The sequence below is a fragment of the Coptis chinensis genome, chromosome 6 (genome assembly GCF_015680905.1).
Source record: "Coptis chinensis isolate HL-2020 chromosome 6, ASM1568090v1, whole genome shotgun sequence".
In the NCBI taxonomy this organism is placed as follows: Eukaryota; Viridiplantae; Streptophyta; class Magnoliopsida; order Ranunculales; family Ranunculaceae; genus Coptis; species Coptis chinensis.
In genome coordinates, this window is record NC_141461.1 from 21,741,696 (window position 1) to 21,766,122 (window position 24,427).

General features: G+C 36.8%; 1 protein-coding gene and 1 pseudogene across 1 annotated transcript; both read left to right on the top strand.

The window, feature by feature from the left end:
* The first annotated feature begins 14,071 nt into the window (after window positions 1–14,071).
* LOC147492085 (ras-related protein RABE1a-like) lies at window positions 14,072–15,037 on the top strand. Its single transcript, XM_086567396.1, has 5 exons — window positions 14,072–14,078; window positions 14,456–14,553; window positions 14,632–14,708; window positions 14,776–14,866; window positions 14,954–15,037. The coding sequence occupies exons 1-5, from the start codon at window positions 14,072–14,074 to the stop codon at window positions 15,035–15,037; spliced, it is 357 nt and encodes a 118-aa protein (XP_086423522.1).
* A 401-nt stretch (window positions 15,038–15,438) lies between these two features.
* On the top strand, window positions 15,439–16,250 carry LOC147492086 (dihydropyrimidine dehydrogenase (NADP(+)), chloroplastic pseudogene; annotated as a pseudogene).
* Window positions 16,251–24,427: the final 8,177 nt, after the last annotated feature.

Sequence of the window (24,427 nt, forward strand, 5' to 3'; positions counted from 1 at the left end):
TGGACCTATTTTAAAGACTATTTGGAAGCCCAAGGCAAAAGGATTTGTTGTTTGGACCAAAACCCACAAAAGAGGATAAAAGGATAGAGCAAAAGTGGGAAAATAGACTTCCGCGTCTGGGACACATGGATCGTGTGTCCAGACACAAGGATTGCGCGTCCAGATGCATGAAACAACACTGTAGCCACTTCCTTCTCAGTTTTGGAGACGAAGTTGGATTCTGAAAGAAGTTGATTTGTATTAGGAAACAAATGGCGGTTTGGAATACTTCAAGAACTCATGTAATTTTCCAATTCACTTATACTCTTGTCTCCAAAACTTGAGGCAGAGAGAGATTAATAATAAAATATTCGGTTTTAACTAGCCGAGTCTTAATAAGTTAGTCTTTCTAGTCTTATGTTCTTCGACTCTTCTTTTTCTCGTTCTTCGTGTTCTTCCATCTTTATGGAAGGCTAATCTTCTCCTTCAAGGGAGGAGATGAAGCCAATGCTTAAGGTTTAATGATTCTTCTGGTTCATGGTGTTCTTCAATCAGGTTAGTTCTTTATGTTTTTAGTTATTAGTTCTATTGCCCACACCAGGGGATGGAAGTATAGAATAGGGTTTATGTTTTGCAATATTAATATCATGCTAGTGTTCTTTACTTTTCTTCTAGTAGTATAGTTCTTAGAGTTAGGGAAGTATTCTTTGTGTTGCCTTAGAAGGGGTAGCTCAGGGAGTGGCTACCTAGGGGAAGTATTCTTTGTGTTTGCCTTAAGTGATGATCCATTGAATGGCTGCCCTATTAGGAAGTACTCCTTGATGTTGCTCTCGGTAATACATTGAATGGCTGCCCGAGCTTACATAAAAGGAAAGAAGATATTAATAGCATAAACATAGGAACAACCTTATGTAGAGTTAATTGTTAACGATGTTTCGTCCAAGAGGGCATCGACACTCGCTCGATTGCCTAATTGTAGTCTACTTGTAAGAACAACCATGAAGCAGAAGGTCATAGGTCAAAAGTATTGGTGGAATATAATCTCTTGAATTCCCTCTCTTATAAATTCTCAATAGTTTAGTTTAGCATTAGAATCTAAAATCTCTACAATCATAGTTTTTAATCCCTCAACCCCCCTTTCCAGTCCAATCCTTCACATAACATACACTCAAAAGTGGAATGATACCCTACTCATCCTTTACTTATTGAGGGATAAGTAGGTTTTGATACGCTTCTATTTGTTCAACGACCATCATCTATCTATATCGTCCATCTACATCATCTATCTATATCATCCACATACCATCCAATAAACACAAAAAGAAGTGTGTGTCAAATGGCGCCGCTGCCATTGCGCCGCTGCCATTTTAAGTTGTTTATGTTTAACGTTTTCTTTCAAGATTAGAAGTTTGGATCTTGAGGTAATTTTAGCCGCACCATCCATCCTTTTGAGAAAGAGAGAAGCTTGAAAGACATCTCGAAGATAAGATCTACCATCTAAGTTAGTCGAATCTTCATTCTTTTTATTTCATTCTTAGTATAGTTGCATCATAGTTTAGTTTTATTGCTTTCTAGTATAATTGCATTTAGGACCTTTTCAACAATTGAAGTTGTGAGCCAACACAGCGAAACATCAAACTCTAGTGTTTCTTGTCTGAATATTGACAAATGGACTATCGTCTGTGGGTCGTGGTACTTAAGCAATCCAAGTGATTCACCATAACCCTAAAGAGACAGCTTTAGACAACGGACGAGATACTAGCTGCAAAGCCCAACCCAGTTGAAGGAAAGTAGTTTTACATTTTAGTATAATTTAGAATAGTTGCATATTATTCAAGCATTGTAGGATAGTTTTTCATCATTTTCGCATAGCATTTTCTCTTCAGATGCCCCGTCGTCCATATCATCGTCCGGTAAGAACACAAACAAAGGGACAAGGTTTAACAACCGACTCACAAGAACACTAGACGAGATTAATACAATGGCCGCCTGCGAATGATGGAGGTGTTTTGGATACCAATAATCCACGAAGCTATCCCACCCATGTAAGCCTGTGAGAGGAAGAAGGCGAGTGATTTCTATTCACCAATTATTGGAGACCCACCAAAGTCAGATTGTTTTTCCAGAGACAAAAGCTAACCAGTTTGAACTTAGAGCATCAGTAATCTCTATGCTTCCAAAGTTCAATGGTTCAGACAATGTTCAGCCTTATGTCCACATGAACAAATTTCTATCAGTCCTCAGAACTTTCAAGAACCAGAATATCAAGGATGAGAATATCAAGTTAATTATTTTTCCACTCTCACTCGAAAGTAAAGCATCCGAATGGTTAACTGCACAGCTGGTCAATTCAATCAACAACTGGGAGAAGTTGAGAAAAAAGTTTATGAACAAGTTCTACCCACCCCAGAAGACAGAAGCCATGCAACAAGCCATCAGTAATTTCAAAGGGAAGGTGACTGAAGAATATCATCAAATCTAGGAGAAATTCAATAATCTGCTAGTCTCATGTCCACATCATGGTTATGATAAGAGCACACTAGCTCATTTTTTCTTTCGAGGACTCTCTACTATGAACAAACAGATGATACAGTCAATGCATCAAGGTAAGTTTACATCATTAGATGAAGAGGAAGCCTACAAATTTCTCAAGAATTTAGCTGAAGACACTCGACAATGGAGTACTAGCAACGAGGACGTAGCTAGAGTGGAGGGGGTGTCGAAGCAATTTGGCAACCAAATTCAAGAAGACCCAAATCAAGCGATGCTATCAATTATGGCAATTCTATCAAAAGGACTTAAAACTCTGAACAAGAAGTTTGATTAGTTCTCCATGAATCCTCCAAAAGAAAACAATTTCCAAGCTAAACCTCAGCCATCCACTGAAGAGTGTTCGTACCATCTAGATACTAATGCAGAGGTATGTAGTATCAACTCTTTAGGAAGAAATAACTAGTTCAATCAAGAACAGAATTATTGGAAGCCACAAAATACAAATCAGAGGAATTTTTCTCCAGAATTCTAAAATCAGTCAAATAAGTTCGAGAATAACCAGTATCAGTTCCAAGACCACCAGCAACCATACAGAAATCAACAGTCATACTAGAACTAGCAATACCAAGCCAACACAAACAGAGAGTTAGTACCAGATCTTATGAGTGGATATATTGCCCCTACGCCTTAGTTGAGCAAAGCAGTTATCTAACATTTGGAAGAAGCTATCACCACCATTGTCAATGAGCTAAAACAGACAAATCAAAGAACCCAGAAGTTGGAGAATAACTTTAGTGTTATTTAAGGCCAGTTAGGGCAAATCGCTGCCGCCTTGACAGAGAGATCAAAAGGAGCATTACATAGGCAGCCGGAGCCAAATCCGAAAGGAAGAGGTGTCTTGCAAGTAGATAACCTGGAGATTACTTATGACCAAGTTAATTCTGTCACCACTCTGAGGTCAGGCAAGAAAGTTGATAACAAGATTGTCTATGAACCAGGAAAAGATTCTATGGAACTTGAGGTAACTTATGTTCCTACCATCCCACCCAGTTCTAACATTCCAGATATATCTAGTGTTATGCCACCTACTGAAGAAACTGTTGCAAAAGAAGTTGAAGGAACTACTGTGGAAGTAAGTAAGAAGAAGCCATCACGAGTGACTCCACCTGTCACTCCACTATCTGCTACCAAGCCAACCGAAGCCGAAAGAAGAGAACCGATATTTAAGAATCCGCCAACACCGTTTCCTTCGAAACTAGTGAATACCGAAAACGAAAGACCAGTACAAGGAGATTTGCAATGTATTTCAGAATTTGCATATTAATATCCCATTTCTGATCGTCATCAAGTAAGTTCCCTCGTATGACAAATTCGTGAAAGATCTAGTGAAGAAGAAGACCAACATTCCGAAAGAATCTTTTATCGCTCAAAGATGTTCATCGTACCTATAGAATCTAGCGGTTATGAAACTGAAAGATCTTGAAAGTCCAACTGTTACATGCAGAATTAGAGATTCTTTGGAGGAGCAAGCTTTATTAGATTTGGGTGCCAGTGTGAATCTTCTACCATATTTCGTCTATGAGAAGTTGAGCTTGAAGGATCTTAAACCGACTGATGTTACTTTACAGTTGGCAGATAGATCAGTGAAGATACCTAGAGGAATCATTGAAGACGTCATAGTCAAGATCGAAGATTTCTATTATCCGGTTGATTTCATAGTACTCGAGATAGAACCTACATCTGGTAGGTAGATACCAATCATTCTAGGCAGACCATTCTTGGCCACTGAAAATGCACTCATAAACTATCGAAACAGTAATATGACGTTTTCCTTTGGTAATATGAGAGTTGAGACCAATGTTTTCCATATGTTACAGCAACCACAGGAGGTGTGTGTTGTGAATGAGGTATGCATGATTGAAGCGTTAACACAGGATTATCTGACTCATTCATATTCTGATGATGAGTTGTTGAAAGCTCAGATAGACTCAGACTGTGAGGAACTTAGTGTCGATGCAATCAATCCAATTTTGGATTCATCACCTATCATGAATGACAGCAAGTTCAAAGAAAAGTTTGAATCACCTATGCCTGACAGACCATCTAAAGAGCTTAAGAAGGAGCCACCTAAGCTAGAATTGAAACCTTTGTCGTCTACACTCAAGTATGTTTTCTAGGGAGATTTGAGAACCTACCCAGTAGTCATTGCATCAGATTTGACTGAGGAGCAGGAATCAAGGTTAGTAGCACTTTTAAAGGAATACAAGTCAGCTATAGGTTGGATAATTGATGATATCAAGGGGATCAGCCCTATGATACTTCAACATAGGATTCATTTGGAAGAGGATTCCAAGACTTCTACGCAACCACAGAGGAGGTTTAATCCGAAGATGAAGGAAGTAGTCTGAGAAGAGGTCGTCAAACTCCTTGATGCCGGCATTATCAACCCTATTTCTGATAGTCAATGGGTTAGTCCAGTTCAAGTTGTGCCGAAGAAGTCCGGAACCACAGGAATCGAGAACGACAACAATGAGTTGATTCCAACCAGGATTCAGACTGGATGGAGAGTTTGCATCGATTACATGAAGCTAAATAGGGCATCGAGGAAAGATCATCTTCCATTGCCATTCATCGATCAGATGTTAGAAAGATTAGCTGGATAAGCTTACTACTGCTTTCTTGATGGTTACTCAAGATATTTTCAGATCCATATTCACCCTGAGGACCAAGAGAAGACCACATTCACATGTCTGTTTGAGGATTGCCTGCACCATCTCTCCTTAGTCCTTAAACGTTGTTGCGATACTAACTTAGTTCTGAACTGGGAAAAGTGTCATTTCATGGTAAAGGAAGGGATAGTACTGGGTCACCAAGTTTCAAAGGAAGGAATTCTAGTAGATCGAGCAAAAATGTCTACAAGAAGTAAGCATGTTGTCGAAAAATCAGTTTTGAGATGGAAACCTAAGTATTCCCCACCTGTTAGTTTATGGGATTTACTCCCTGTTGACCTTCAAAGGAAGATTATTTCTATGGCTCGTGTAGGATTCGGTAAAAGTCCATTTGCACATAAGAGGAGAGTGCGTAAGCTAAGTTGCTGTAAGAATTGCCATTCTGAAACTTGTCCTGGGTTACAACCATTAAGAGAAAATTGTTGGTACAAGGTATACTTTTGTCAATCACATGCTAAGAGAGATTAGAATAATTCCTACAAAGTGAAACCTAGTGGGTGGGAATACTAGTCTTGAGGATCTGACTATAAAGGACTCAAAAGTCTTGAGAATTTGACTTTAAAAGACTCACATTACGTCTTGGGGATCTGACATAAAAAGACCTAAAATATTTGATTTGTTTCTTGAACTAATTCTACTGATATTCGACATTAATGGTAATATCCTACCTTTTTCTCATCCATTCCATTTACTTCTTTATACATTGAGGTCAATGCATGCATAAGTAGGGGGAGGGTGTACTTGAGAAATGAATTTCAAAAATTAGTTTTCAAAAACTAAAATATTTTTGTTTCTATATCAGTAACATGAGAAAAATGAATTTTAATGATGAGTCTGGGATATATATTCTATACTGCTTAGTGTTGAGTCTGATAGATAGTTGATATTATTGATTTCATTACCGCTTAGACTATTCATTATGCTCGGACATAGTTCTTGTTGATAGAATTCTTTATCAAGGCACCACCATAATACTTGGTCAGTTTTGTGTACTTTTGCTAAAAGAGAGATTTAAACCCCTAGTAAATTGGAAGTAGATTTTTTAGACTTAGCCCATGAGACTTGAGCTTTATACCCATTCTTTGGAAAGTTCTTACGAAAAATCCGAGTCTTAGTGACTCAACATCTTTCAGTTCTTTATATCATTGTAATATAGTCTCATTATTTGTTGATTTGGTTAGTCACGAAGTGACATCAGCTAGGGAGATAGCCATTAGGTCTTGTAGTCTATTCAAAATAGAGTATCATACTAATAAGTCAAGTAGTGAACCCATTCAGCCTTTATCCCACCTAGTAGGACCATCATGTTAAACTCTTTTGAGCCTTACATCAAGCCATTTCTTCCAAAACCCTTTATCCTTTACCCAACTCTAGACAAGGAGTATAGCCAAAAACCTTTATCAGCCATACCCGTATGTTTCTGAGTATACGAGGGGCACAAAGAGAAAGAAATAACACAAAAGGAAGATTACAAGGAAATACCAGAGAGATACAATGAAGACCATCATTCGGTTCTAAGTGAAAGAAGCTAGTGGAAAACAAGATATCTAGTACTAATCAAGGATATACCACTGAGCTAAAGAAAAAAAAAAGTTGAACAGAATGGATGGAAAAGATAAGAAAAAGGAAGAATTTTCTCTGCAATACAGAATTTGAAGAAATCTTCCAAAGAATGAAGCAAAACCCTTAGTGTTTCAGAAACAACCTTTGAATCCTTTTTACCTTTCCTTTATAAACCAATACCCAAGCTAAGTTACAACCCATAACTTATCACTACAGTATGGTACGAAGTCTAGAATAGGTGAGAGGATACTAAAGTGAAGAACCCAACACTTCATATGTGATTGACATTCTTTCCATGAGACTATTCTCATCTAGAAGTCTGTTTTTCAAGGTAGTATGTAGGATATTCGTATTCATTATTCTTTTCCCCACATACATGAGGTAAAATAGTATACCATCTTCTGAGAGATTCTTTTCTGAGAGTATGACCAGTGAGGATTGAAAGTCGAGATTATCTATCTAAAGGTAAACTAGGGATTCCATTTCTTGGATAGAATAGTATAGGAGATTGACTAAGTACACTCATAAGCCTTGATTGAGAATTTTGTCAATTTTTACTATCTCCCATCATAATCTATGAGTCTTTGCGGTAATATAGTTAGCAATGGAGACCGTCTATTGGAGTAAGCACTAAGTGGATAAGGAATTTCTCTCTCTGAAAAATACTATCATTCTTGAACATGCTATTGATTGATTTTTTGGGTATATCACCTGAAAACCCTCACGAGACTATAACTCGTCCTTTTTGGGGAACTTAAAAGTTTAAAGCCTTGTTGCATATGGTAAATGCAATTGCGATGCCTGAGAAAGTGAGTTAGGATTTTATTTTTATTATTAGGATGTGATTTTGATCACTTATCTATTTTTTTTTTATCTTATTTGCTAAGAGACTAGCAAAAGGCTAGTTGTGAGTTGTGATAAATGCTCAAAAAGTGCAATTTAACCCTCGATAATGCCTCTTGTTTAGCCATCTTAGTAGACTAATAGTGTTTGTAAGTTATGTTTTATGATTCTAAAGGTGAAAGAGAGAGTTTTGTGGAATATTAGAGAAAAAGGGGTAAAACGGAGCAATTCAGAGCATTAAGGATCACATGGGAAGCCCGTGGACAATTATGGAGAAGGCCAAGGAATTGAAGCTATTAAAGATGTAACTTGGACCTATTTTAAAGTCTATTTGAAAGCCCAAGGCCAAAGGATTCATTGCTTGGACCAAAGCCCGCAAAAGAGGATAGAAGGATAGAGCAGAAGAGACAAAATAGACTTTCGCGTCTGGGACGCATGGATCGCGCATCTGAGACGCATGGATCGTGCGTCCAGACACATGAAATGACACTATAGCCACTTCCTTCTCAGTTTTGGAGACGAAGTTGGACTCTGAAAGAAGTCAATTTGAATTAGGAAACAAATGGCGATTTGGAATGCTTCTAGAACTCATTGTAACCCCTATAAATAGAGGACCTAAGTGACTCATGTAATTTGCCAATTCACTTATATTCTTGTCTCCAAAACTTGAGGCAAAGAGAGATTAATAATAAAAGATTCTGTTTTAACTAGCCGAGTCATAATAAGTTAGTCTTTCTAGTCTTATGTTCTTCGACTCTTCTTCTTCTCGTTCTTCGTGTTCTTCCTTCTTTATGGAAGTCTAATCTTCTCCTTCAAGGGAGGAGATGAAGCCGATGCTTAAGGTTTAATGATTCTTCTTTTTCATGGTGTTCTTCAATCAGGTTAGTTCTTTATGTTTTTAGTTATTAGTTCTATTGCCCACACCAAGGGATGGAAGTATTGAATAGGGTTTATGTTTTGCAATATTAATATCATGCTAGTTTTCTTTACTTTTCTTCTAGTAGTATAGTTCTTTAGAGTTAGGGAAGTATTCTTTGTGTTGCCTTAGAAGGGGTAGCTCCGAGAGTGGCTGCCTAGGGGAAGTATTCTTTGTGTTTGCCTTAAGTGGTGATTTATTGAATGGCCGCCCTATTAGGAAGTACTCCTTGATGTTGCTCTCGATAATACATTGAATGGCTGCCCGAGCTTACATAAAATGAAAGAAGATATTAATAACATAAACATAGGAACAACCTTATGTAGAGTTAATTGTTAACGATGTTTCGTCCAAGAGGGCATCGGCACTCGCTCAATTGCCTAATTGTAGTCTACTTGTAAGATCAACCATGAAGTAGAAGGTCATAAATCAAAAGTATTGGTGGATTCTAATCTCTTGAATTCCCCCTCTTATAAATTCTCAATAGTTTAGTTCATTTAGTTTAGTTTAGCATTAGAATCTAAAATCTCTACAATCATAGTTTTTAATCCATCAAACCCCCTTTCCAATCCTGTCCTTCACATAACATATACTTAAAAGTGGAACGATACCCTACTCATCCTTTACTTATTGAGGGATAATTAGGTTTTGATATGCTTCTATTTGTTTAACAACCATCATCTATCTACATCATCCATATATACCATCTCATCTACACACAAAAAGAAGCGAGTGTCAAATGGCACCGCTGCCGGGGATATAATTAATTATAGCCCTAGAAGCGTGTCAAATGGCGCCGCTGCAATTTTAAGTTGTTTATGTTTAACGTTTTCTTTCAATATTAGAGCTTTGGATATTGAGGTAATTTTAGCCGCATCATCCATCCTTTTGAGAAAGAGAAAAGCTTGAAGGACATTTCGAATACAAGATCTACCATCCAGGTTAGTCGAATATTCATTCTTTTTATTTCATTCTTAGTATAGTTGCATCATAGTTTATTATTATTGTTTTCTAGTATAATTGCATTTAGAATTTTTTCAACAATTGAAGTTGTAAGCCAACACAATGAAATATCAAACTCTAGTGTTTCTTGTCTAAATCTTGACAAATGGACTATCGTCTGTGGGCCGTGGTACTTAAGCAATCCAAGTGATTTACCATAACCCTAGAAAAGACAGACTTTTTGACAACCAAGCGAGATACTAGCTGCAAAGCCCAACCCAGTTGAAGGAAAGTAGTTTTACATTTTATTATAATTTAGAATAGTTACATATTATTCAAACATTGTAGGATAGTTTTTCGTCATTTTTGCCTAGCATTTTCTAGTGTATACCCCGTCGTCCATATCATCATCTCGTAAGAACAGAACAGTGGACAAGGTTTAACAACCGACTCACAAAACTCACTAGATGAGATTGATATAATATTGTTTGGGGTTGGTTTGATAAGAGCCCAAAACTGTAGTTTAAACCCTTTAATAGTATTTATATTTAGCCAATTATGTTATTAATAATATAGGTTTATCACTAATTAGGTGTTTTTGAGTATTTTAGGCTTTGGAGTTGAATAAATATCAATTCGTTACTAATTAGGCGCTAAAAGTAGCTGAAGTGATTGCTAGATAAGTTCTATAAAGATAGCCCAAGTTTAATGGAGAAAAAGCCCTTAAAAAGCCCAAGTTAAAACTGTTAAGTGAAAATCAAACCGGATTATAGAGAGCGGAAGAAAAGTCAATAGAACTTCAAAATGCCATATCTTTGGACTCATCCCTCAGATTTGGGCCCATTTTATATCAAAATGACCGGATTAGAAAGCTCTTTCCAATGGTTTATACCTTAATTCGATCAGAGTAGTATAAGTTAGTGAACACACGCGCTACAGTAATACGACCAGAATTGAAAGTCTTGGATTCAACCAATTGGGTTAATGGACTTGATTTATGGGTCCATAACCTAGCCTAAAAACCCATGCACGATTTTGTATCATTATATAATAGAATGAAAACCCTAAACCATCTCTCTCCTTCCTATTTGTTAGAATAATTTAGCTCTCTCTCTCTCCCCCTTTTTAGTTTTAGTTTATGAGTTTAGTTTGTAGCCTCCATTAGAATATTTTAATAAAAACTTTAGTTTATTTAATTTAATTAAGTCTTCTTTACATTATGTCTTCCTTTCATTATTTAGTTTAATTAATCTAATGATATTAGGCTAATCCCCCCACTAGAGGGAGTGATTATGAAGCCTAATGAGAAATAGATTGTTTAGTAGAATTATTTAATTGTGTATGTATTTTAATGAGTTTAGTTTATTGTATGACTTCTAAAATAAGCATATAGTAAATTAAACTAGAGATTGTTGTAATTAAGTCGAGAGATTTGGTTGTAATAATCCTACATGCTAGTAATAATGACTATAGAAATGTATGTTGTTGCTAGGGATGATAAAGCAGTTTGAGGCTTTAGGTTGGAACATTATGTGAAAACCTAAAGATGATCTCTTTTCAATGAATAATTATATTCTTGATTGAAACTAATCATTAGGTGGATTGATTACTCTTCTCTTAACTTTCTCTTCCATCAAAACCCTATTTTTATTAGTTTAGTTAATTTAAATTTATTTGAATCAGTAGTATAATCATAGAATAAAAATCTCTCAACATAATATTACTCTCACCATTGTTTCTTTGTGATTTAAATTAGTTGAATTTTTTTTTATGGTTTGGTAGTTTAGGAATGGAAAGAATATGTACTCTTTATATTACTTCATTATTATTTGAGAGTAGGAATATTGATCTAAGCACTTGTTTAGTTGATTGATTATTTGTGTTTATGCATAGATAGTTAGTTTACATAAATTGGTGATTATCAGAGAGGAAGATAAAAACCCTCCCGGCTTTGGATTGAGCAATTGTGTGCATCTTCTTGCACTAACAATACTAGACTCTTCTATTCTTGGACATGGCTGGCTTATTCTACAAATTTGGAAAAATGGGGATACCTGTGAGGAGATTCATCATTTGTACAGAAGTCTATCACCAAGACTTAAAATCCACCCGTTAGACATTTTTCGTCCATGTACGTAGGGCTTGCCAATGCACTTCAAAACGCAGGCTCCATTGCGTCTTGAGCCACGTACTCCACTATCATAATTGTGGCAACATTGCTTCCTTTGAAGCGCTGAGGAATGAATTGAGAAATTAGTCATGCACTGGAAGCTAATAGTCTTCACCCCAATGGATGCAAGCGATCACTACCTCAGTAAACCAATGCACTGGTCTTAATTTGGTTGATCCGGGACCTGGACCTTTGGGTAATGGGTTCCATTCACAACTACTACACATGGGACACAAATCTGTCCAATGTTGCTCGCAAGCATACTAGAATGGAGCTCTAGTACTTTTCTCTCTCCTGGGCCATAATGAGGTAACGGTCATGTTGCAATCACGCCGCTACAAATAAGGGAGTGTCGATTCTCAGTTATATCTAGGGAAACTATTGTCCCTAAACAAGGATGAGCTAGGTTCACAATCTACCCAAAGAAACATTACGTTTGTGTGGTCAAATACCACAACCTGATGGACTGCTTCAACGGTGGTTCGAGAGGTCCACACACTTTTGGTGGGGCTACCATTTTCCATTTTCTTATTTCATTCTGTTGATCCCATTTCGCATCCACACCAGTACTCGATTTCTAATGAGCATCAGTCAACTGACAAACTTGGCTAACGACTCCCACAATGTCAAGTCTCATCCACTAGTTGCATTTTGTTGTTCGTGAAATTTTTATTCCCAGTTGTCCAATCAAAAAATAACTCACATATCTTCGCCATTAGGTGATTCTAATCAACACCTTGTAGGTACACATGTGCTCGAAGGCAATCAATCCACTAAGAACAACTACACGGTCAATTAGCTAACTTCGGACGAAGAAGTCCCATACCATTCACTTCCAAAAACTAGCTAACTGACTTGCTCCAGCACTAGAGAACCTGCATGTAATCCGTCACTCACAGAGAACATAAAAATTTATGTCGGGTAATCGCTTTATCTATGATGCGAAGTTGAATATCTGATAGTGTGGCCAACATACCATTCTTTTGCTAGGAACCACAATATTGCTCATTAAGGTCTCTATGCTACCACACTGCATGTAGAATCATACTGAACAGGAGCACCAAATACTGGAACTCGATAGATCCTTGGGTCTTGTACCTATATTAAGATTGCACTAAAATGTTACGTAAGCTTACTTAGGCTCATTCGGACACAACCATCAGGAAAAGATTACGCTCTGATACCAATTGTCACGGACACGTCCTGAATCATGTGCTGAGAGGGGTCCGTGCAGCGTACATGATCATGCAGCTCGACCATGCATGCACAAGCTTGATAAACATTTGGTGCTCGAGTAACTCACGGATAGTTAAGACTGAGGGTTACCCTGTTTGCCCAAAGTCGAATCCTTGGATCTATCTGAGAGGGGACTAAGCACACCTATCCTATATCGTTGAAATTGGATAGCTGAATACAGCATTGGGACGAGTCTAAATGTTTCCACGACCAAGCATCATAGCGTACCGCGATGCGCTAGGACATGGTATTTGTAGCCTCTTTCCCCAACGGTACCACATATGCATGCTCCAATGTGATACGTCTCTAGACCTGTCCTAGAGTCGTCGAGAATCCATGACACACCCTTGAGTGTCGCCATGAACTGGCCCTAGTATTGCATTAAGAAAGTTCCTAGCTGATAGTCCGGAGACTATGAGGAGTAATGGGAACTCATTCCTCCCTAATATATAGTGAATAAAGATTTTCCACTAGAACCAAAAGGGGACATAGATCCAGGTGTGAACTTCTCCCAGGCATTAATCCTAGCTCGGTTATCCGAATTAGACATTCGACCACTCTATTTTGTGTATCTCAAAACGTACTAAATGATGGAATGGTAATTAGGAGCACCCGACTCATGGTTTGACAATGAGTTGACTTTTGTTGACTTTTCTCGGCCCGTGATGTTTGGATAGGTTTGGACCTTCCATTCCATTTGGCATATATAAGTTCACTTCTGTGACTTGTCACACACTGGTGTGCACCAATATTGTTAACCCTCCAAAATCTCTTGCACATCCCACACAGGTCACTCGTTATGGTCTTAATAGCCAAGTGAAAGTTAAAAAAACTACTTTTGGACAAGCTGTGGCGATTGTGCCAAGTACTAGGTGCAGCGGTGTGATTTTACTAAGGAAAATAGTATTCGGAAGGAGACGAGAAAGTAGTAAAATGACATTTACCATGGTTTGATAGTAGTAGTACATGCATGATAGTAAACTTTGAAGATTGAAGTAGTACATGATGAAGTTTTGAATATGCATGTAGTTTTGTATTTCTGCTATATATATGGTACTTTGTTTTTGTGTTGCAGTTATATATATTTGTGTAATAAGTGTATAACTTATGATCAAAGTTTGTCATGTAGTTAAGTAGTTTTTATATGAATTTTCATGACGAACAGTGCATGTGCTAGGTTTAGTATAAAACACAAAAAATATGGAAGGTTTGCCCTGAAAGAGAAATAGTACATATGTGGGCCGCATATATTGTGAGAAAGTTAGGCTAATCTTTATATATATATATATATATATATATATATATATATAGACCCTTTTCCTAGTCTGTGAGGGTGTCCACGTAAGCAAATTTTAAGTACCCTAAATTACTCACGAGAAATCAGGAGAGGGAAAAAAAACTCGCGGGAAATAAGGAGAGAAAAAAGGAATTATACGTGAGTCCTCCAAAAATGAGATTCTAAACCCCACGAGTCCCCCAAAACATCTTCTTTTAAATTTAGCTTCCTTTTACCTATCCTTAATACCTACGAGCTATCTCAAATATAAAAAGCATGACTATCTCATATTTTTTGTGAATTTGTAGACATTAGGAATTGGATCCAGAACATTGAACAACATGCATCCGATAATGTGAACAAAATATTAGTCGGAAACGAGGCTGACATGGATGAGAACAAGAGGGTAACACCAAACTTGGATCAAAAGGTTAAATTCCCCAAGAGTTTTCTGAATTGGGATTGATTGATTTTTTTTTAATAGGTTGTGCCAACTTCTAGGGGTCAAGCATTTGCTGATGAATATGGCATCAAGTTCTTTGAGACGGTAGGTTCATACCAGTATCACATATCATCCACTAACCCATTGTCAATATATTGACCCACACGAAACCTATTTTCTGTGCAGTGCAAAAACCAACCTGAATGTCGAGCATGTTTTCTTTCCTATTGCAAGGGACATAAAACAAAGACTTGCAAAAAGTGATTCTAAAGCTGAGGTACACTCTACTCTTTGAACCAATTTGTGGAATGAGGATTAATACCTTGAATAGTGTGTTCTGACTCATTTATTCCTATTTTTTCAGCCCCAGACCATTAAGATTAGTAAACCTGATCCTGGCAAAGGTTTGAGTATAGTTACTAAGAGATCAGCTTGCTGCGATTCCTAAAGTTGTTCAGTCAATAATGATTGTTCTGGAATTCGAGAGTGCATACTATAATCTAACTCATAAGAAAGTCAACTGTGGATGCCAATATGTTTCATGTGGCTCCTTTTGCTCTATTTGTGTTTGTTAAACCTTTGATGTTGTAATTTATCCTGTAGAGCAAATCTTTGGTATACTTTTAGGTGTGGGGATACAAGTTATGCAGCTCACTTATAAGATTTTCTAACGTTGTGAGTTTGGTGATTTATTGTCGATTACTACTATGCTCATCTCCAGAAGAAAATTTTAACTTCCAAATTAGAAAAAACCCAAACATAGATTTACACAAAATACATATCCAGCAACAATACGTGTTCAAGCAGTTGAAGGAATAGCATCCAGATCGGATACTTATTGCTTCAGTTATGGAGGAATATGATAAGCATGCATGGGAGGAACTTATTGACTGTGTTGAGCAAGTTGGAATTGTAAGCTTTTATTTTTTCTTATAAATGACAGTTCATCTAAAATTATCCTTTTTATCAATCGAATATTGTGTTAGGATATTGTTGTTATTGGTAAAGATACTAATAATGTCTAGGATTCTTATGGAAAGAAATGCCTTTTGCATCTGTGAAGCTAACTTTGCTCATATCGTTATCATTTTTCAGGATGCCATTGAAGTTAATTTCTCATGCCCCCATGGCATGCCAGAGCGTAGGATGGGTGCTTCAGTTGGACAAGACTGTGTTTTGTTGGAGAAGGTTTGCGATTGGGTAAATGCAAAAGCCACCATTCCTGTCTGGGAAAAGATGACCCCCTAACATCATTGACATTACACAGGTCTACTTACCAGTCGTTTTATTTCTGAGGAAAATACTTATTCGGATCAATGTTGAATATTGGATAGACACATTTAATGAAGAATATGGTCATAAGTAGTAACCATCAATGGAGTAGCCATCAATGTTTTTTCTTTTTCTGAAAATTTGTATAATTTTATATAATGCTCTCTTTCTTGCCCAAGAAGTTCTCTATTGACATTTATTTGCAAGAACTTGAAGCTATAATGTTTTCCATACATATATTCACTCTATTTAATGACGTCTGATCTTTATAGCCAGCTAGGGTGGCATTAAAATTAGGATGCGAAGGAATCGCTGCTATTAACACAATCATGAGTGTAATGGGAATCAATCTCAATACCATACGGCCTGAACCCTGTGTTGAAGGGTAAGCGATGTTTACCCTGATCAAAGTTACAAATCTGAATAGGCATAAACCAATTACCAAGTTTCTAAAGATTTGCGGCTATTGTGTAAACTCCACACCTGGAGGCTATTCATGCAAGCATGTCCATCCTATTGCACTTGCATAAGTGATGAACATTGCACAAATGATGAAATCTGAATTTGACGACATACATTATTCTCTTTCTGGTATTGGTGGAGTACGTGGAGACTGGTAACGACGCAGCTAAATTTATTCTTCTCGAAGCAAATATTGTTCAGGTTCATTGATATCTGTGATGCCTATTGTTTCTTAATCTTTGAATGTCTACGTAGAGTTTGGAATTATGAAAGCTACGATTTAGCTCCAATAATTAGAAAGTTTTATTTTAGATTGGTAGGTGGTGTCTTTAGTTCCGTTTGTTATGTTTTGTTAATTGGTAATGTGTGCCTTATTTATGGTCATTACTTATCGTGTGTCTGTCGTTGCTCACTTAAAGATTAAGTAATGGTTTGATGGACATGGTTTATTATTCTTTTCTAAATGGTGCTATGTTTGCAATATTACTCATGAGAAATCAGGAGAGGGAAAAAAATTGGCAGGAAATAAGGAGAGAAAAAAGGAATTATACGGTGAGTCCCCCAAAACCTTCTTTCTCGATCCACCTCTAAAACTCTAAGACCGAAATTAACACCCCTGATGCAGTTATCTCATTCGACTTATCTCAATTACTGAATCAACTATGCGATTCAAGCAAAGCAAACAGTACCGATTCCGAGAGAATGACTTCTTCCGGTTTTCTTTTATTAGAAGAGAAATATGCGTGAAACACGAGTGAAAGTTTTCGAGTAAACACCTATGCTTAAACGAGCTATTCTGAGATAGAAGATGCATTGGCAGCTAGGCATTCCCTCCCCCTTTCTACGCCGTTGCTTTGCAATTTGCAATGGGTCCTCCAATAATAAGCAGAAAAAGTCTGACGGGACCTCTTAGGCTAAAGCAGAGGTGAATACAATTGGAGTGGCGTCGCTGAGCCAAACCTCATCGTTTTGTTGCTCGATTCCCTTCTCAACATCTACTGATGGGACCCAAAGGGGTCCATATCCGCCAGCTTCGAGTGGCGATTAGGAGTTGCTGATTCGTAGTGAACTCTATTCGTGTCTGCATATGTTGTAACTGGTTTGGAACGGAACAATCAAACGGAAAAGCAAGCCACGCAAACGGAGTGATCGAACCCCCTGAGGTAGTAACCAGCCTGCATTTCCCACTGTTTGAGTCAAAATGCCCAATCTCGATGTGGAAAGCATTACACAAACTCTAGAGACTTGATGCGGCTTTCGTAATAGAAAAACAAAAGGAAATTGATCCTTAGCACCTAACACGGTAGGGGAATCGACATCCGACCTCAAAGCACATAACCTCCATCACACCTTAGTCGGATTCTCAATCCATTCCTTAAGAAAGAGAGTCTTCCTCCTCAAGTCTTATTAACAACTGAAGGACTCGACGACTAGGGGACTTAGCCAAATGATAAGAGAATGGAAAGCAGGTCCAACAACTAACGGAAGACCGAATTATATAGATCTAAAATCAGTCTCATCTTCCTGTTATTAATATGGTAAGTTTTTTCTATTGCTTTATTTATTTATTTTCATCTAAGGCTTCATATTCTTCAAGTTAAAGTTCGAATTATTCATTCAGTATACTTTGATGTCAAACCTTGAATAAACAAAGAATGTTTATATTGCACATTTGAGCACAACTAGATAGGAATGAAATTAATTCCATTCGGATCATTCATGATATACATCTATATGAATGCCATTACACTATATTCTATAGTAAGAAAGATCAAAACAGTAATGGGAAAGGTTAAAAAAGGGTGGGAAAGAAGATATACGGAGATAAGCAATAAGTTACAGGAAAATCTCTTCCTCCAAAAACTCAGGACCAGCACATAACCAATACAATAATAATGTTGAAGCTATAAAAACACTTCTTTGACATTGTGGTGTCTAATTTATGATCGTGGCCAAAATAAAACAAACTTATAACCTTGAAGTTTTACTACGTTGAACTGTTGGTTTGATTTACAAAGTTGAATGTTTAGGACAATAGGACTTGCATCATACCCTGCCTTTATACAACCTTAGGAGGAGATCCCCTGGACTTACAACAGGTTTGTTTGCATTAGAAATTAATTTTCTCTATAAGTTATTTAATGATAGTGGACCTTCATTAAATTTACATAGGGTGATGTCAATGAGATATGGCATAACAACTTCAAATGTTGATTTCAAGAGGAGCTTAAATGATTTAGAACTGGGTCATTTAGGAGGTGTTGTTGCTTTTCATATACATGATTATACAGGTTTCCTTAGTTCAGGCCAAATTAATACCCTAACCGAGTTTTTTAGATAATGAGGTTACTGTGTTTCTATTCGATGAACAATAGTAAGCTTCCTTTTACGACTAAATCATTTGATCAGTGCAGACCTTTTTGTTTACTACCTAAAAGTTAGTGGGTTTTGACATTATTTCTTATAAACTAAGATTTGGTTCTTCTGCGTGGACTTGGAATTGGTTAGGTTAAGAACCTGATAAAGTATAGGAGAACCTCTTCTGTTTGGGACAATTAATTTGAACCTAGCTTGCTAAGGATTTAATTATTTGTTGCTCTCCGCACCATTGTACTTTGATCATCAATATGCTTTATACACTGATTTGCATTGAGCTTTACGTGCCATATTAAACTATCAATTTGGCATCATAAGCTTCATCGAATTATTTATTTGTATCCCAAGGCTTAATATAAAGATTATTTGTGTCTCTATTCAGTGAAGGACTTTTAGGAAGTATGTATGTGATTCATGATTGTATGAAAACTGTGGCTACTGAGTGGTTAATGTGTTGGGAATCATTTGCATGGTTTTAAGACCTTCCCATTCAACAAAGTAATTTTGAAAGCATGTGCGCAAGTTTCACATATAGCGACCGGCTGACTCACTATTTGTGAGACTTCATCTCTCCGGTGCTTGGTGAGTAGCTACTAGCCTACTAGATATAGACAACTCAATCCTTCTTTATGAATTTTTCAAGGATGATCTTAATGTTTTATTATTGTTTGTTTGTTAAAGGATGTGTTGAATAGGGAAATGATTGTCGACCTACGGTGCTACCTATTATAAAACAGAAGAAAAGGGAGAATGGGTACAACCCTGAAAGGAATTGAACAAGCACAAATACGAGGTATGTAAAAATGAATTCTACACTGATGGTTTTAGAAATTGTTTAATTAATGGATGAAAATTTGATTGCAATATGTGGTATTACCTCGAATGTTCAAAATTGAAGTTTTGGTTTTTAAGGTTTTCAGTGACTGGATTGTTCTTTTTGAATGATGAATTATGTCCAAATTCCAGCTGTTTTTTTCCCAACTATTCCTAGTTCCGCATTAGTTTATTGTTCACTAATAGTATATGCATTGCATGGTGAATATAGTAGGCACTAGATAGGGCTACATAATATGTTTTTACACCCTTAATCCCTTTCAGAAACAAATTATGATTCATTTTCTTTCTTCCTTCATTTTTTGGGGACCAACTCGGTCTTGATTCTGATAATGGCCACAAGCGAGCGATGAAGGGGGCTACTAACAGAGGACAGTGACTGAGCTTCTACCATGAAGCTTAAGTACGCTAACAGACCAGGTGGTGGTATAATTTAAATACATCAAATGTTTAGATCGAGAGGAGTCACTTTGCTGATAAAAATGTCTCACATATTGTTACAGACATCTCTTTCGTCATTTTAAGTGTAACGAGAGAAGGGTAGACTTTAGGAGTTTTGAAGAAAACAAATTCATTTCTTAAATCGGGGTTTTCAAGAGAACGAATTCTTTAATTGAATCCAAACAAGTTCAGAGATGAATTTACTAAAACTCTTCAATTCCCTTCTTTCCTTCTTTATTATCTTCACCTATTTGGTATTTTTTTTCACGATCATTATCATTGTTGTTTGATGATTAGAATGACATGCATGTGACTACAAAGGTGACAATGATCAACGATGACATATGACTACTAGCAACTAGGTATACATCCTCTTCTTCAAACCAAATAGTGCAACATATTTCCTTAAATTAATTGCGACGTATTTTAAAAATGGCAGTGTGCTTTGAATATGGAGCACTGTGATTGCTCAGCAACTAAGGAACAAACTTACAGAGGTAACTCTATCAAACTTAAATGGTTATCTCGGGTAGAAAATTTGTATGTTACTGAAAAGTAAAAGTAGATATCATGTTGTGGTGGAATCCATGACAAAGAATAATCTATCTTCTTGGTTTTAGATTCTATACCAACTAACAACCATGCATCAACCTTGATTTTCTCCCTGACTTGGTGCCTTGTGATTTGACAATGTCTAGCAGTACATACGAGTTAAATGTCACCATTGTATACGATAACTAGATTGGCATTCTATTAGTGATCTTTGTAGCAGCCGTGTGAACATAATTTGTTGTTGAATTTTTCCTTCTGTTACATTTCTTTTTACTAGGGAATTTCATTGAATATGCATGTCCAATGAGCTGAGGAACCCCAAAACTATAGGTCTTGCATGTGATATCTTTTTTTTTTCACAAATAAGCTAGGGTTAGGCAGACCCTCACCTATATTAAATTCAAGAACTGCTTACATAGACATGCCCATTGGCATCATCATTTATATATGCTTATAAATCTTTATCTAGAGGAGGCCCAAAATGAACTGTACAAATAATGCTATTTTCCTGCGCTAGAAACTTGATCTGTATAGACTCTAGATGAATCTAAAGTATAAAATATCCGGATTTTCTAGGTGTTCTTTCTCAAGTGTTGATCCATGTCTTGCTTGCTGCCGAATCTACTGAAATCAGCTTCCCTCCAATATGAGTGATGCTGTATTGAGATAGCTCAGCAGTAGCCCGGGTCTATCATGTTTTAAGTTGCCAAGGGATGTGGCCATGGTTAAATTGGTTAAAACCAACATATCCAAGTCCAAATACTGATAAAGCCCAGGACTTTATGTATTTCTACTAGCCCAACATGATTCAGGCGTAAGGATTGAATGTGGATCTGTGCGACCTAAACTCCATCATCTCTACCCGCCTGCAGCCAGCTCCTTCGTTGGTTTCAGCCCCATCTCAAAACTTTGACATTTCCAAATCGAGAAGCTAATACAAATTTCATGTTCAAAGTACCCCTTTATATCCTCCAAACAAATATTCAAGATTTTGATTTCGAACCCTACCTCAGTTTTAGATCTGCAACATTTGCTTACGCTAAAAAAAGCAGCATAAAAACTGAAATTCGACCTCAACTCCTCTCATCAAAAACCCAAACTCAACAATAATATCAATGTTCATCAGGCAAGATATAAGATTTCAATACCAAACGATCAACATTATCCGCCCATAGAGAATAGGATTGTTTAAAAAAATAGTCACTACCTGTGATCTCTTCGTTTATTTCCAACCAAACACAGCTCTGAATCAAGTCCCAAACTTTATCCTTCAAAGCTTCTCTGCCTGCCATATCTAGTTCTCACACTAGATCCAAACTCTATTCAACTCAAAAACTCCAAGGACAACCACGATAATGGAACAATGCTTTGTCACAACTCGATCTCAGTAGGGCTTCCACAGATCATGAGGAATCAAACCTATCCTCTCAACCCATGAGCCATGACAAACTGTACCTTGACGTACATAAATGTTTTCCCATTCAGAATTAGTTCGAATCTAGCAACCCTCAGTGAGAAGATAAGAAGAAGAATTCCGGGGATGGTGCCTTTAATTGCAGCCGCCGCCGGTGATTGACTGATAATTGGGTTTTTTAAACAATTTGTTCGTAATAGGGCACTCTAGTTTTGAGTGTTGTCTTGCATGTGATATCACCAGTATTTAACTTTGAATTTTTAATTCACCCTTAAGATAAAAAAATTGGGGTTTGTTTCTTTTCATTTTTTCCAATTTTTGGTTTGTGAATTACAAGCACCTCGTATAAACGTGTAGTAACCTTTTTTAATTGCCAAAATCAGTAATTAGGATATGCAATGTCCATTAAAATGAGAAGTGAATTTGTCATATAGTTTGAACACTAAACCTTGTGTGATGATATGTCCTTTTCAATTCTTTTGAACACCATTATTGGTGTCATCAAATATCTTTTATAAAAGTTTACAGAGCTCAACTCATCAAATCAACACATACTTCTTCATTGTGATTGATATATATACATTGTCATATAGTTCGATAGTACTGGTTTACTGGCTACTACTGGGTATGTTTTCAACCTCTCTGTGAAAACTAATAAATATGTTTTTAGAATGTAGCTTCAAGTACCATTATAACCTAGGAAGAACAAATAGAAATTCCAGAAATATCAAGATTCAAGAAGTGGTGGGACTATTATTACAATATTTTGCTTTTTGAATAGGTTTGCTATAAGGTATGGTCCTTCACGGCTCATTTAGTAAGCTATTAATAAAATATTCTACAAGCTAAAGAGTGAAACAAAATAATATTCAATTGCTAGGTTATCACAACACTTAATCAAGGCTTAATCATTGATTGATATGGTGGTGTTTAATTGAATATCCTTAGTCTAACTTTTTTAGGTGGTTTCATAGAATATAGTAGTGTTTGGTGGTAACGGCTGCAAATTCCAAAATGCCAAAGGAAGAAAAAGTTCTTCTGTATCATCTGACCGATCCAAGGCATCTCCTTATCCTTGCAGCTTAAGGAGCTCCTTGTAGTATCTGCCTAAGCCCTTTTTAGAGGATGTTAAAGAATGGGATAGGAAGAAGCCAAGTGCCCTGTGTGCATGGAGCATCCGCATAACGCTATTATCTGTCTATGTTCCTCCCATGAGAAGGGCTTCCGTTCATTCATGTGTGACACAACACACAAACTGTGTTGATCAGTTCCACAAGTCATTTGCAGAAAACCTTTCAACTGTTCCACTTCGATCAAGAAGAAACTGCTCGTCGGGAATCGCTCAAGAAACAAGGAGAGAAACTAGAAGGTCAAACCTACTAGATGGAAGGTGTGTAGAAGATGCCTTGAGTGTGCCCATTTACAGTCCCACATGCGCCATGTGAAAGCTAGGTTCAGTGAAAACTTATCTGCCTCCTCTTCAGTGGCCAGGCAGATCAGTGATTGGGTTGTTATAGAATCCACTCAGAGGATCATTAACTCCAGGGCTATTTGTAAGGTGATTTCTATCACTAAAGTGAATAACATATAGATTGTTGCGCATCAAGGTGTTCTTTGGTACAGGTGTTAATTTGCATAAGTGTTTGGACCATCTTCTTTTAAGGTGTCAATTATTTTGTTCGATTATGGTATGAAGTGCTTACTTAATGTATCTCTATTTGTGAATACAAACTATTATTTTGTTCACTCTCTTTGTGTTAGTGAACAATATTAGCTTCAAACATAGAGGAAAATATGTGCATGCTGCCAAATATGAGAACATTGTCTGATGACCACCGTCTCCATAGACAAACTCATAACTAAGAGGTCAGGTTCAATTCCTTTCTCTTTCTATGTACAAAATAATTGGTTCCTTTCATTTTACTCTTTATATATAATTTCCAGTGACTTCCAGAGGACAATTTGTTTTAGATATGACCCACCTTATATGACTTGATACAGGTAATCGCCGGTTGGAATCAAGACACAACCAATATACAATTTTAGCTACTGTATAATGGTGTTATACCCAAAAAACCTGTAAGATGATCTTTCCTCTTTATGTTGGATTCAGTTTGGAATTGAAGATATATATATTATCTTATTAGACCATATTAGTATATTAAGAACAATTTGGTAATCTAAGTTTCAATGTTAGTGGCTCATGTATTGATAAACAAAGATTTTTACTTCAAAATTATATAGCTTTAGCTATATGAGAGTGTTTGATACTTAGATGTGTTGGATCAAAATTTGGGGTATACATGAGATGAACTATGAAAGCTAACAGTCTGTAGAGCAGTTTTAGGTGAAATAATTGGGTAATTGCGTGAGGAAAATTTTAAAGAGAGTATTCAGGCACAGACCCAAGTAGATTATAACCACACTAACGTTGTTTGTTCCATTGTTATCCCATTCAATTAAATTAGTTGGTTACCTGGTTTGCTT